The sequence below is a fragment of the Sus scrofa genome, chromosome 12, assembly GCF_000003025.6.
Source record: "Sus scrofa isolate TJ Tabasco breed Duroc chromosome 12, Sscrofa11.1, whole genome shotgun sequence".
NCBI classification, from domain to species: domain Eukaryota; kingdom Metazoa; phylum Chordata; class Mammalia; order Artiodactyla; family Suidae; genus Sus; species Sus scrofa.
This window is the reverse complement of record NC_010454.4, coordinates 2,036,159-2,048,719: the sequence shown is the minus strand read 5'-3', so window position 1 is coordinate 2,048,719 and position 12,561 is coordinate 2,036,159. Positions and strand designations below refer to the sequence as shown.

The window sequence follows — 12,561 nt, the reverse complement described above, 5'->3', positions numbered from 1 at the left end:
GGAGAGGAGGGGGGCTCTGCTCCGGGGAGGGGGGAACCTTGAGAACCCAAGGTCGCAGGGACGTACCAGGTACATCACACACGTGGGGGCACGAGAACCAGGGGTTGAGGGTGGCGACGGAGCTGGGAAGTGCGAGGAAGGCACGGGTCTGGCAGAGATTGGTGGGCGCAGATCGAGACGAGGTCCTCTGTGCGGTGGCAGCCTGGCAGGTGCTCAGCTTTGCAGATGAATCTGAACCCGAAGGCTGGCGTGGGACGATGGGGGCTTTGCGGCATGAGCATCCCGTCTGCCACCTCTGGGCTCAGCAGAACACCCGGCCTCTCCACCACGGGGCCGCTGGGCAGCCTCGGAATGCCGTGAGACGAAGTGGCTCCGAGGGCTGGCAGCCCTGCAGGGACCCCCAGAGCGGAGTGAGGCGGCTGCTGAGGGCCTGGGCCCCCGGCAGAGCCGGCTGATGGGCCTGAGCCCAGAGGCGCGCCACTGGCTGTGGATGGGATGTCTCCTCGTGGGCGGGGAGGCCATTCTGTGAAGGTCAAGGTGGGTGCTGGCTGCCTGCGCCCCGGAAGGCCTCTGGCTGCCTGCAGCAAGCATCGCAGCCTCTTCTGAAGGGCATCTGCTTTCTGTGAAGAAGCCAGGCCCGAGCTCTGAGCCGTAGGGCTCCAGAGTGTCCCACAACCGTGGTCGCTTCCCACGGCCGCCTCCTTTCTTCCCTCCTGTTTCCAGGGCCCAGCGAACAGTTACCGCAGCTCTGTGCTCCTTGGAGGTCTGCGGAGAGGGGGCTGCCGGGGACACGCCCCCCCGCGGAGAGCCTCGCAGGGAGCAGGCCAGGAGGTGCAGCGGGTCGGGCTCCTTGAATTGCATTGCGCTGCTCCTACCCTGGGGCCCACGGCTGATGCCCGCGCCCCAGCTTCCTAGAGCGAGGGTGGGGTTGGATGACGCATTCTGCTGAGCCCCAGGGGTTAGTCTGCCCTCCTCTGCTGCCCCTTGGTGACCTGGTGGAACGGGAGGAGTGTGACAAGCCCTAGAGCAGGTCAGCCAGGTAGTGCAGAGAGACAGGAAGCCTGGGGGATGGGGGCCGTCTCCCTGGGTGCCAGTCGGGTGGAAGGTGCAGCGCAACGTAAGGAACGGGACACAACAGAAAAGAAGTAGGACAGCTGGCAACGCGACGAAAACCGCAGAGAGACTGTCTGACAGCGGGGCGGTCTCTGGACCGTGAGCGCCCATCCCTAGAAGAGACTGTTTCCCTGCATCCCATGGGCTGTTGGAGGAAGTGAACTCGGGAGCCCTCTCCAGCTTTGAAATCGCGAGCCTGTGTCCCATGTAAGCTGGCTCAGCAGCTCAGTGGCAAGGCCTAGCAGCTTCCCTCTGAGCTGCTGTTCTCAGCTCCAAGACCCCCTGACGCCAGCCATCTCTGTGCCAAGCTCAGGTGTGAGAAGTGGGGAGAGTCACTTCTAAGAATGGTTAAAATACCCACGTTTTTGAATGAGCTCTTCCCTAGACCTTAGAGATGCCAGCGTGTCGGCTTTGCAGGGGAGACACGCACTGGCTTGGGAGGGAGGCCGAGAGGTGGTTTGTCGGCTGGAGCTGCTGGGACTGGGCATAGGCCTTGCCCGGGCGACAAGCATGTAGCCCACAGGAGGACACCACCTGCCAAGGGCAAGTCCGGGGAAAATGGGTCAAGGGCCTTCAGCCTGGTGGGGGCGTCTCTCTTTCCACTGAGGCTCTTCCCACAGGGCCACCAGGGCGCACGCCGCCTGCTCTGACGCCAGACTGCCTCCTCCATAACCCCCGGGCCACACGTGGCGCACTCACACCCCACAAACCCTGGCTCCCGGGTCCTGGCCGGTCCCCTCCGCCAACCCCGGGTGTGCGCTCATGTGTGTGTTGGGGAGCTAGGGAGGCCGAGCAATTGGGCAGGTTATTGGGGCTCCTGGTCATTTACTTTGTCCCATGGAAGGGAGCAGCTCGAAAGCTCCTTGTCCATCCAGTGTCTGGCTTGGTCCACGAGGGGCCAGGGAGGTAAGTCCTCCCCAGCACCCAGGGCTCCTGCACCCCTCATCTAGTTATGTGAATCTGGGGGTGCTCTCTTGCTTGAGTGCAAGGAAGCAGCCGGGGAACCCCAAAAGAGGGGCGGTAACCAGGAGGGGTCAGCAGAGGGCGGCAGAGGAGAGCAGGGCGGGGCTGTCTGGGAGGGACCTGTGTCTGGGTGAGCATTCGCTCAGGCGAGGTGGGGAACAGGCAGGCACGTGACATCCTGAGCCCCAGTGTGGCCTCCATGCGCCGGGGGTCCCCTCTACCGCTCTCTGCCTTAGTGCCGCCGCACCTGTGCAATGGGCACCTGTGCATGGGCAGCCCCCCCCGGCCCCCCATGTCCAGTGTCACCAGATGGCTGCAGGACATTTGAGGGGCCCAGGGCATCAGGCAGACACACATCCCCTGGGAGGGCCCCTGAGGTCGGCCAGTAGGTTGAGGGGACATTCACAAGCTGGGGAAAAGAGACACGCCCGAGAGCCCACAGTCTTTCTTCACTCTTTACTGTGTAAAAATAAACTCCACAATTCATGTCATTTCAGCAAGAAAATGAAAAAAAAAAAAAGAAAAAAGCAAGAATACCAGTAGAAATAGTGCATTTCCAGAATTGCTGATGGGAGGTGGCAGGTCCCATGGTTTTGACCCATTAGATACCCAAAAGGCTGCAGATCATATGAAAAATGTACAGCTTTGGTTAGCAAATAATGAAAAAGTAAGATACGTCAATTCTCTTTGCTATGATACAGTATATACAGTGTAACGACATCAACCATAGGGGGGTTGCTCTGTTGTCCTCGTGGACTTTTTTCTTTTTTTGGCAAATAAGACAAAATTGGGACTCTAAGTATTGGGCTTTTTTCTCCTCAGTGACTTGTTCCTCTTCAACAAATGGCACTTACGTCCACCGTGCATGGGAGTGATGCATTTCCCATGCTAGCTGAATAAGTTTACACGCTGTGTTTTAAGAGATGACACCATGACGGCTTTAAGCACATTCTGGTTTTGCCGCAAGATGACAAAGGCTACTCTCCTCCCGGTGCTTGCGGTTCGGAACCCCAGCTTTTTCTATCAGGGTCGGAACCGAGCAGCAGGTCCTCAACTCCTTCCACTTTAGAAGTCAGCTCCAAGACGGGGGCCACCGTAAATGTACATCCTGTCCCAGAGGCCTCTGGGAACAGGCGGCCCCTCTTGGGAGCTCATTGGAACAACTGTGACACTCGTGCCGGCCTCTCCCTCCCCCTCACTGCCCACGAGACACCCCTCGGTCTCAGGTCCCAGGGCTGGTGACAGAGTGATCTTTGCAGTCTTAGAAAATAAACTGAATCTACAAAAGGAACAGAAAGCATACAAAATGTACCTCTTTCTTCCAAAATACATGCTTCGAGTGCTACGTTTTGGCGGAGCCTGAAGGTATTTTCAAGGGAGATATAGGTTGAGTTGATTTATAGGTTTGTCCTTTTCTTTCATAAAAATACTCTTGTTTGGTAATAAACTTTTTCTTCTAGAGTAAGAGAAATAATACTGTGTTATCAAAAGCAAGAAGGCTTCCGACTCAGGTGGGATCTGATCCCCGAGGGCCTGGAGAGCCGTGTGGGCAGCCCTCCCGCCTTGGACGCACGGGGAGCTGCGGGACACCAGCTCGGCAAAGCAAACACTGTCTCGACAGTGCGTTTTTGTCTCCGTGTTTTATAAAATGGCTTACCTGAGATAGGCATGTATTGGTCAGTGCAAGAGGGAACATCAATCAGATTAAGGAGTAGTTAGAAACTATGTGATTAGATGGACGGCTGTGTCATTACCTTTCTCAGGGCTGCCGGCCAAGGGCCAGGAGTTAACACAGTGAGGGAGTCAGGGGCTTGGCACAGGCTCCAGTGCGTGTTTGGGGGGGGTTAAACATCAGCTTCTGTCCCTGGCACCACGGGTGTCTCAGGGGAGGGGGGGCCGAAGGGCGCAAGCATCTGGGGTGAGCTCTGCCCGTCTCTAGTCAGGGCAGAGGATGGCTTGTGGTCCTGAAACGACAGATCCCACCGCGCCCCCTGGGGCACAGGGTGGTCCGGGGCCCATAGCTCGATAGATCGGCAGGGGCTGGTGGGAGGTGCCGGCGACGGGGAGAGCACCTGGCAGCTCTGGGCCTCGCCTGCAGCTCCGAGGTGGCCGCAGTGAGGTGGGCCGATCTGTCTAGAGGGGGTTCCGCGCTCGCTCTCGCCCAAGCTCGGGCGCTGTCAGGCCTGCTCTCCACCTACACGGTAAACATACTTCTTGGTGTGTTTGGGGGTGGGGAGGGGAGGGCAGCCGTCGCCCCTCGCCCCCGGCCCACACCCCTGGCTTGCCTTCCCAGCCATTTCCGGTAGCTACATGGATGTCACAGAACAATGGGTGGCACTCGCACACGACACAGAACCAGAGAAGTTCATGCAGGCAGGGGAACGCACACTGGACTGAGGAAGCAAGGGACACGCCACCCCGAGGAACATGCACACAGAGAAGATCCCTGCAGACCCACAGATGCCACGGCCCGACGGGTTCTGATGAAGCACAACGGTCTCAAAAAAGCCACTGGTGAACCACAACACGCAGCCCGGTGCCTCAGCCGCACCCTCCGCTCGGGAGCTCGGGAGCTCTGCGTGGCAGAACAGCGGCGGGGTGCCGTGCAGACACCCACGCGGACACCGACACAGACGCACAGATGCACGAGGTTTCCGACACGACAGGGACCTGCGCTTAAGGAGACAGGTGCCCCCGGAAGGAACAGAAGACGAAACACCTGCTCCTCCTGAAGAAATGTCTGCAGCTGTAGATGAGCCAGGCAGTGCAGAAGAATTTCTAGAAAGACGTGCCAGCCTTTTGCTAATTAGACTCCACGACAGAGTCCAGGTTGCTCTCAGGGTGTGCGACCCCAGATGATGCAACCCAGCAGGAAGCTGATCCGTCTGAGTGCTCTTCTTCTCTCTCTCATCTGATACACTTACATGTGCACACGCACACACATACACACACACACACACACACACACACTTTTCTCACCTTGGAAAGACTAAGAGATACACATGGTTTTTCATGGGGGTAAAAAGTCAAAGCTTCTGGAAACCGGTTGCGTCTCAGCATCACCAGCTGGTGCCAGGTTGGGGGCTGCTTCAGGACTTGAGCCCTGTGAGCCAGGCCTGGCTCCTCATGAGAGGTCTCTGGAGGCCCTGCCCCCTTGGAGGACTCCCCGAACCAGCTCGCCTAGGCCTGGGGGTTTGGGAAGGATATGGCTGTCGGAGTCACCACGGACCTGCCGGCCGACTGGCCGGCTTTGTCTCAGTGGCCCTGTGGTCTTAGAGTTTGGGTTTCCTGATCAAAAAGGCCTGCTCTCGAGCTGACCCCCTGCCAGAGGCAAAGGGGGGCTGTCCAGGAGTCCCGGCTTCCTGGGCTCTGAGTGGGCCGCTCCACTCGGAGGGGCACCCGCTGGCCGCTGGAGTGGAGGATGGAACCAGCCTCGCAGAAGGCGAGGAGGTGGGAGGCTGAGGATGCGGGCCAGAGCCGGCCAAGCTGGGCACGCAGGCCAGCTTCCCGGGCCCAGTGCTGCCGTCAGATGCCAGCAGCAGGGTGGGCACTGGGAGGGTGGGGGTACGTGCCCGCATCCGGAGGCTGGTCCCACCTCCTCTGCCCCCTTGAGCACATGGCGCCGTCACAGGACACTGTCTGCCTTCAAGCCTTCAGAGAGAAACCACTTCTACAGCAAAATAAAAATCTGTCCGAGCTCCCGGCCTTTAACAAGCTGCTAAAAGACATTTATTTTATCAATATAGAGATAGGTCGCTCTGAAAAAGGTTCGCAAAGACAAACGCATTGCGGAAGCCACACCAGCCCCAAGGCACGTGGGCAGCCACCAAAGTTGGCGAATACAGATACCGGACCAGTCGGGAGTTTTCCCAAAGCCACAGAGAAAGAAGAAATGGCATACCTCCTTTTCAACCCTTGTGGACACTCAGACACACACACACACACACACACACACACACACACACACGGGCCCTCTCACCTACGTGTGCATTGTTCAAAATGTCGCAGCCGCCGGCGTTAGCGGTGAACGGAGCACGCCTGAGAAACGGTGCCCGCTTCAGGGCGCACGAGGACGAGACCAGGCTGTGTGCGCGTGCACGAGGGCGAGGGCGACAGCCCGGAGCCATTCCTGGGGACAGGAGAGAAGAAGAGACGACGACGGGTCATCACCGCACAAGCAGGGGGCGGGCGGGGCCGGGCCGGGCCTGGCCGGGGCCTCAGTTGATCTGGCGACAGGCTTCGAATGTCCACTTGGTGGCGCCACCATAGATCTCGATGTGGGACTCGGCCCAGGAGATGACGTTGCCGGAGAGCGCCTTGGTGCTGCAGGTGGCCAGGTTGTACACCTCCCCCGGGGTCAGCTTGCGGTCCCAGATGTTGAAATGGGCCAGCTCGCCACGAACGCCTGGGTGGCATCAAATCCGCCACCCAGAGTGTCCTTCAGAGAAAAGCAGAGGATGAGGGTGGAGGGGTCATGGCGGTGGGGACCTAGCGGGAGGGCTCCCCGGGGAACGACTCTCAGGTCCCCCTGGGTACCTCCGTCGCCATCTCTGCTCTTCGCGAGGCATCCGTCCCTCCCCTGTGGGGAACTCAGGAACGAGGCGAGCTCGTCTCCTCCGCTCTGGATGCAGAGCTTCCTCTGGGGGCACCTGTGAGGTGCCCTGTGAGGGAGGGTTGGCTGGGGCCAGGGACAACTGTGGGAGCAGGTCCCCCCCCCTTCTGCCCTTCCTCTGCTCCAGGAACTCAGAAGTCGCCCCTTTGTCAGCAGCAGCCTCCCAACGAGAACAGAAGGCTGGGCTCTCCCGCCTGCCTCCCCCTCCTGGGTGCCCGATGGGAGACAAACCACTTCCAGGAAATAAATTATGCATCACTAAATGCACAACTGGCTTTCCTGTGCCAAAGAGCATTGCTGCAGTTGTTGAGAAAGTGGTTGAGAGCCTGGAGACCAGAACCCATTCCCGCCCGCCTTTCCTGAAAGCGCCCCCCCAGGGCAGGGCTTTGCCCAAACTGGCATCACTTGCTTCTCTCGGCCACTTCTCAGGGGAACCCTCCCCAGCTCCCTCCCACCTCACTCCCCGCTGCCTTTCCTCCCTCCTGACCCTGACCCGGCCTAGTCTGGTTCTGGGGCTCCTCCCTCTGCAGCGCCCCCCCCTTCCCTGCCTTCACAGCCCAACCTGCTCCTGGCCCAGCACCAGCACGCCTTGTGGCTTGATGGGGTGATAGGGTGCCAGGTTCTCGCCGTTGCCGCCCTGGGTGCCATCCTGGTAGGCCTCCCAGACCCCATCCCGGGTGGTCCAGGTGATGCAGATGTGGTGCCACTTGCCGTCGTTGATTACGAAGGGCAGCTTGGCCACCTGGGAAGAACATTATGGGGACAGGGGTATCCTCAGGGTCACTGACCGTCACGGTTACCGGTTCGCCTGTCATCCTGCCTGTTGCTGCACTTACGGTAAATAGCAAGAACCACTACGAATTCTTGCAGCACCTGCCCCTCCCGGCTTTTATCACCTGTCCAGCCCACCCATCAGTGGATCTCAGGATCACCAAGGAAATGAGAGGCTTTGTCGGGGTGCTCCTAAAATGGACCTGAGCACGCAGCCTCCTCACTCCTGCTCACCCTCTTTGCTCTGGGCGAGTCCATGGAACGCGCCTCTGACAGGCAGGCTCACTGCCGCGCTCCGGGCCTCGCCTCTCTCTCCCGCACTCCGTCACTAACTGCCAGATCCTCTGGGCCCTCAACCCCCACGCCCACCTTTTTGCAGAGACTCCGAGAGGTGCCAGGGGAGATGGCATCGTGCCTCTTAACAGTCAGACCAGCCCCTGACCTGGAATCTCACTCACCCTCTAACATTTCAGGCAGGGAGTCTGCGGCAGCCCACAAGACCCCCACACCCTTTCCACTCGGGGAAATTGGGGCCCCAGAAAGGCACAGCCCTTTCCGGGCAAGACATCAAGAGCAAGGGCTCCCCATCCAATTCACAGCCCGAGTTTTAGACATTTCCTGCCGAAGCTGGCGTAGAGGGAGTGTGAGTGCTGGCAGCTGGTCCCAGCACTAATGGAGACAGACACGGGTCCCCCTAAGGGGAAGGCTGCCCTCTCCCAAAGGGTCACGCAGACCTGGCCCTCTCCCAGGGAAAGGGGCTAAGCAGGATCGACTGGGACTCGTGAAGAATCTCTAGGGGCACCCCCAGAGCATCAGTGGTTCCCCCAAATATGGAGGAGGAAAGCCAGCTCCAAGAGCGCCAGGGAAGGAGGGGTCAGGGTTTGACCTGTCAGAGCCCCCCCCCCCCCACCGCCCACATAGCCTCCTCCACCTCCACCCGGGAGGCCTCTGTCTGGGAGGGGCCAGCTCTGCCCTGGTCACGGATGGTGGCAAGGGTGCCCTCCCTGTTCCTCTGTCCTCGCCCTGCATTTCCCGCAGCCCCGCCTGGCTGGCTCTTCTCTTGGGCCAGAGTCGTGCCCGAGGTTGGGGACCTCAAACCACCCGGACCTGCCCCAGCAGCCGGCATGGACGGTGTGGGGGGGGAGACGAGCCCAAAGGGGTGGGGGCTCTACCTTGTCATTGATGAGGATCTCCATGGGGTTGTTGCCCCACTCGATAAGGACCAGCTCATTGGCCTGGCCGGGCACCGCGTAGGAGAAGGGCGTGCCCACCCCCGGCGCCGCCGTGGCCTTGAGCCACATGCACACGGTGAAGGCGTACATCTCGGGCAGGCTCTTCTTCACCTTGGCGTACATGTAATTGGTCCGCAGCGGGAACGTGAGCTGGAACTTGTCTCCGGGGCGGTTGTCCTTCTGACCTGGGGAGGAGGGGACCCAGTCCTGACCCCTGCGTCTCCACCAAGAGCCGGCCCCTGGCCGAAGCAGACCTAGGCTCCCCCACCCTGCTCCCCGCTGGTGATGCAGGCAGAGCAGCGTCTCCACTCCACAGATGCTGAGATGGAGGCTCAGAGAGGTCAAGGAATGTGCCTGAGGGCACCGGGCCAGGACCAAAGAGCTGACCCAAGATCTCTGCGCTCGGGTCTGTGCTCGGGTCTGGCTCCTACACTGCAGCCCGTGGGGAGGCTGGGGGGCGGGGAGCCGCTCACACACAGCGGGCCGTGAGCCTCCGCAGCCGTGGGCATGGGAGGGAGTGGGTCATTGCCCACCCTGTGAAGGCACGCTCGAAGGTATGGCTACCGAGGTCGCCGCCTGGCCAGGAAAGAGGCTACCTTCCCTCAGAGGAGCCCCACCAGAGGCCCGACCTGATTCCAGGATGCTGGCTGCTGACAGCGCTCAGAACCAGGCCCCGGGTGCCCAGCACACTTCCCTCGAGGCCAGGACACGCTGCAGCCCCGGGTCACTCATCTGACCCCCCCCCAGTCGCTCTGAGGACTCCTCCTGTTTCCAGAATCCCATTCACCCCGCAGGAGGGAGAGCTGTCCCCTCTGAGGCTCTTCTAGCAACCCTGCCTGGCCCCCTGCAGAGTCGACAGGACAGCCGGGAGCCGGGAGGGGGCCCTGAAGCCAGGTTTCCCTAAGGCGACTGCTTTGAGAATGATGCCACTCATTCTCTGGACGAGCATCCTGTATTTCCCCAAAAATCAGGCTCCCAGTCCCATAGCCGTCCTGCCACCAGCTCCCTGCCTGCCGGCACTGTCTCCAGGGAACGCCTGTCTGCCCTCTCCCAACCCACACCATGGCTGTGGCCCTGGGCGTAATGTGACTGACTCCAGGCAAAACATTCCAGCCCAGCAGTGGGCACGGGCGTCGGGCCCGGAGCCAGGAACACACACCCACCAGCTTTAGGGTGTACACTGGGTGCTGCCAGGGAGCCCAGCACTAAACCAGCCGGCCATCCAGGCCAAGAATTATTTCCAGAGGGCATCCTGCTGGGCCGGCAACCCCACCCCCCTCCTCTTAGGGAACAGAGCAGGCCCCTCAGTGTCTCCCTCCATCTCAGGCTGGCAGCCCCTTGCCCAGGCCTTTCCAGGGGATGCTCTCAATTTCCCCCAGTCTCCCTCCCTCCTTCCCTCCTCCCCTCGGCGATCTGTTTTTCAGTTACATAACGTGCCTTAAGATGGCACTGTTTAAATCCATCCAGCACACTTTGCGGTCCGAGAAGGGTCACGTGGCCCCGCTCCGAGCTCGGCGCCCCCCCCCCTTACAACCGTGTTTGGTTTCTGCGATTTCAAGGCTGAGCCTCCCCAGCTCATCTGTGCACCCAGGGTGAGACTGAGGCCGGCTGGAGTTGGCGACTCGGGAACTGTGGGGCCCCAGGCAAGAGGCCAGGGCTTAGGTCTCTCAGAAGAGAAAACCGTGGGGGTGTGCTCAGGAAGGAGGGGCCCCCTGAAATCCCCAGGGGACGCCAGGGCACCAAGGAGCTGGGAGGAAATCTGCTCAGGGCCCAAATCTGCTATGGATCAGGAGGACCCAGCCAGCCGGCACCCTGCTCTCTGCTGGGGACGGAGGCTGGCTAGAGCCAGGCTTTCTTAGCCAGGGAGGACTTAGGCCGGCCACGGCTACAGTGTAAACTTGCTGAAGATTGAACAAATCAGACTTGGAAAAATCCTGCAAGTGTGTGAGTCTGTCGAGGGCGGGCAGGGGGAGGGGACGCCAGGCAATCCCTTCCTCACTCTGCTTCCTGAGCTGTCCCCAGCCCAGGGCACCCCAGCCCTGCCAGGAACACTAGCTGGAGAACCTCGGGCAGGAAGGAGGCTGGAAGGGTGGAGGAGCTCAGGGCTCTTACAGCTCCGAGCTGAGCTATGCAGGAAGCCAGGACCCGAGGCAGGGTCCCTTGGTCCAGGGAGCTGAGACAGGATGCGTGCCCCCTCGCCTGCCCATTACCTTTCTCCAGCTCGCTGATCCGCTGGTGCAGGGAAGTCAGGGCGCTCTCGATCTTGACTCTTTCCTCCGTGTCGTTTCTGGGGCCCCCCTTGCCCTCCTCCAGGGTGTTCACCCGAGACAGCACCTGCCTCTCCAGGTCATCGATCTTGCTCTGCAGCAGATCCTTGAGGCTGTTGGTCTGGCTGGAGGAATTGAGCCGGCTATACTGCTGCGGGGGTGCAAAGGCGGGAGGGAAACCAGATCGTTACGCGTGGAGCAGGGACCGTACAGGAAGGCCCGTGGCGCGGGCCCCTCAGGGCGACTGCGGGGGCGGCCTGGCGGGGAGCTCGGGTGAGTGGCCGTCCACGGAGCCCCGCAGGCTTGCGGAGGCCCTCGCCGGGCATGGGCACCCGGCCGGGGACAGGGCCGGCGGAGCGGGGTTGGGGGGGTGTCGGGCCGGGTCGGGAAGGGAGGTGGGGGAGGGCAGAGGGGCGCGCGAGCCGGAGGGGGAACAGCGGCGCGCGCGGACCTCGAGGTTCTCCAGGCGGGTTTTGAGCGACTGCAAAGTTTGCCCGAGTTGGCTGAGCGTCTCGGCGGCCGGCGTCCGAGACAGGTCGCCCATGGTGTTCTTGCCCGAGCCGGGCTGCTTGCGGCCGCCGCCCGCCCGCGCCTCGCCCGCGCTCGCGTCCAGCGTGCTCTGGCTCTCGCAGCGGCCGAGCTTGGTGGTCAGCTCGCGGATGGTCTCCTTCTGGCTCAGGATGGTCTCCTTCTGCTGCAGCACGGTCTCGCGGAGCTGCAGCACGTTGCTCCGGAGCTCCTCGGCGCCGCCGGCGGCCACGGACGCGGCGCACATGTCGGCGTCCACAGGCACCGAGGTGCAGATGAAGCGCGTCGGCCCGAAATCCTGGGCCCCGCTGCCCAGGAGGCAGAGGGCGAGCAGCGCACAGGTGCGCGCGGCGGGGCCGGCCGGCATGGCTGCGGGCGCTGGGACCCGGCGCTCCGGGCCCGGCTCGGCTCGGCTGGGGCTCCGCGGGCGGCCGGCGCTCTGGGCGCCGAGCTGCTCGCTGCTCCGCCGCGCACTCCGCACCGCCGCGCTGTCCGGCCCCCACTGCCGCCTGCGCTGCGGAGCCCGCGCCTTTTATGCCACCGCGGGAGGGGCCTCGGCGCTGCCGACGTCAGCGGGGGAGGAATCCCGCTTTAATTGTCTGCGGCCCGGGCCCGCTGCGCGGCTGGGGTCGCAGGGGCGCGCTGTGGGGGAGCCTCCTCCTGTCTCCTCCCCACCCACCCCGGCGCCCTCTGCCCACCGGCCCCCGCCCCCGCCAGCACCGCTTCCCCGAAGGCGCGGGGAGCCGGGGGCGGGGGCGGCGGCGGCGGGGGGATAAGGTGAGCAGGGCCACGGCCTCAGACTTCTGGATCGGCCACCTGCGTGTTGTCCGCAAGTCTCCGACGGGGTCGGGGCGCGTGGGAGGCCGCGGTGGACCTGGGACACAGAATCAAGCTCAACCCGCTAGGCTGCACCGCACACTGGAGGGGCCAGGGCCGGGTCCCCAAGGACTCAAGTGGTCAACACCTGCGCGCCCCGCGGGCCGCACAAGGTGCTGAGCGTCGCGGCGTCGCTAAGTCCCGAGAAGGAGGCGTGGGGCCGCTCCACGTTCCCTAGATGTCCGTGCAGGGCTGACAG

The 12,561-nt window shown here is 62.1% G+C and overlaps 1 protein-coding gene across 1 annotated transcript; it reads right to left on the bottom strand.

Moving 5' to 3' along the window:
- Window positions 2,518-11,993, bottom strand: NPTX1 (neuronal pentraxin 1). The gene is given in 6 exon segments (XM_003131134.5): window positions 2,518-6,475; window positions 6,478-6,514; window positions 7,251-7,430; window positions 8,632-8,876; window positions 10,902-11,109; window positions 11,410-11,993. Coding segments are annotated over 6 exon segments (1,296 nt in total). The 5' UTR covers window positions 11,854-11,993; the 3' UTR covers window positions 2,518-6,293.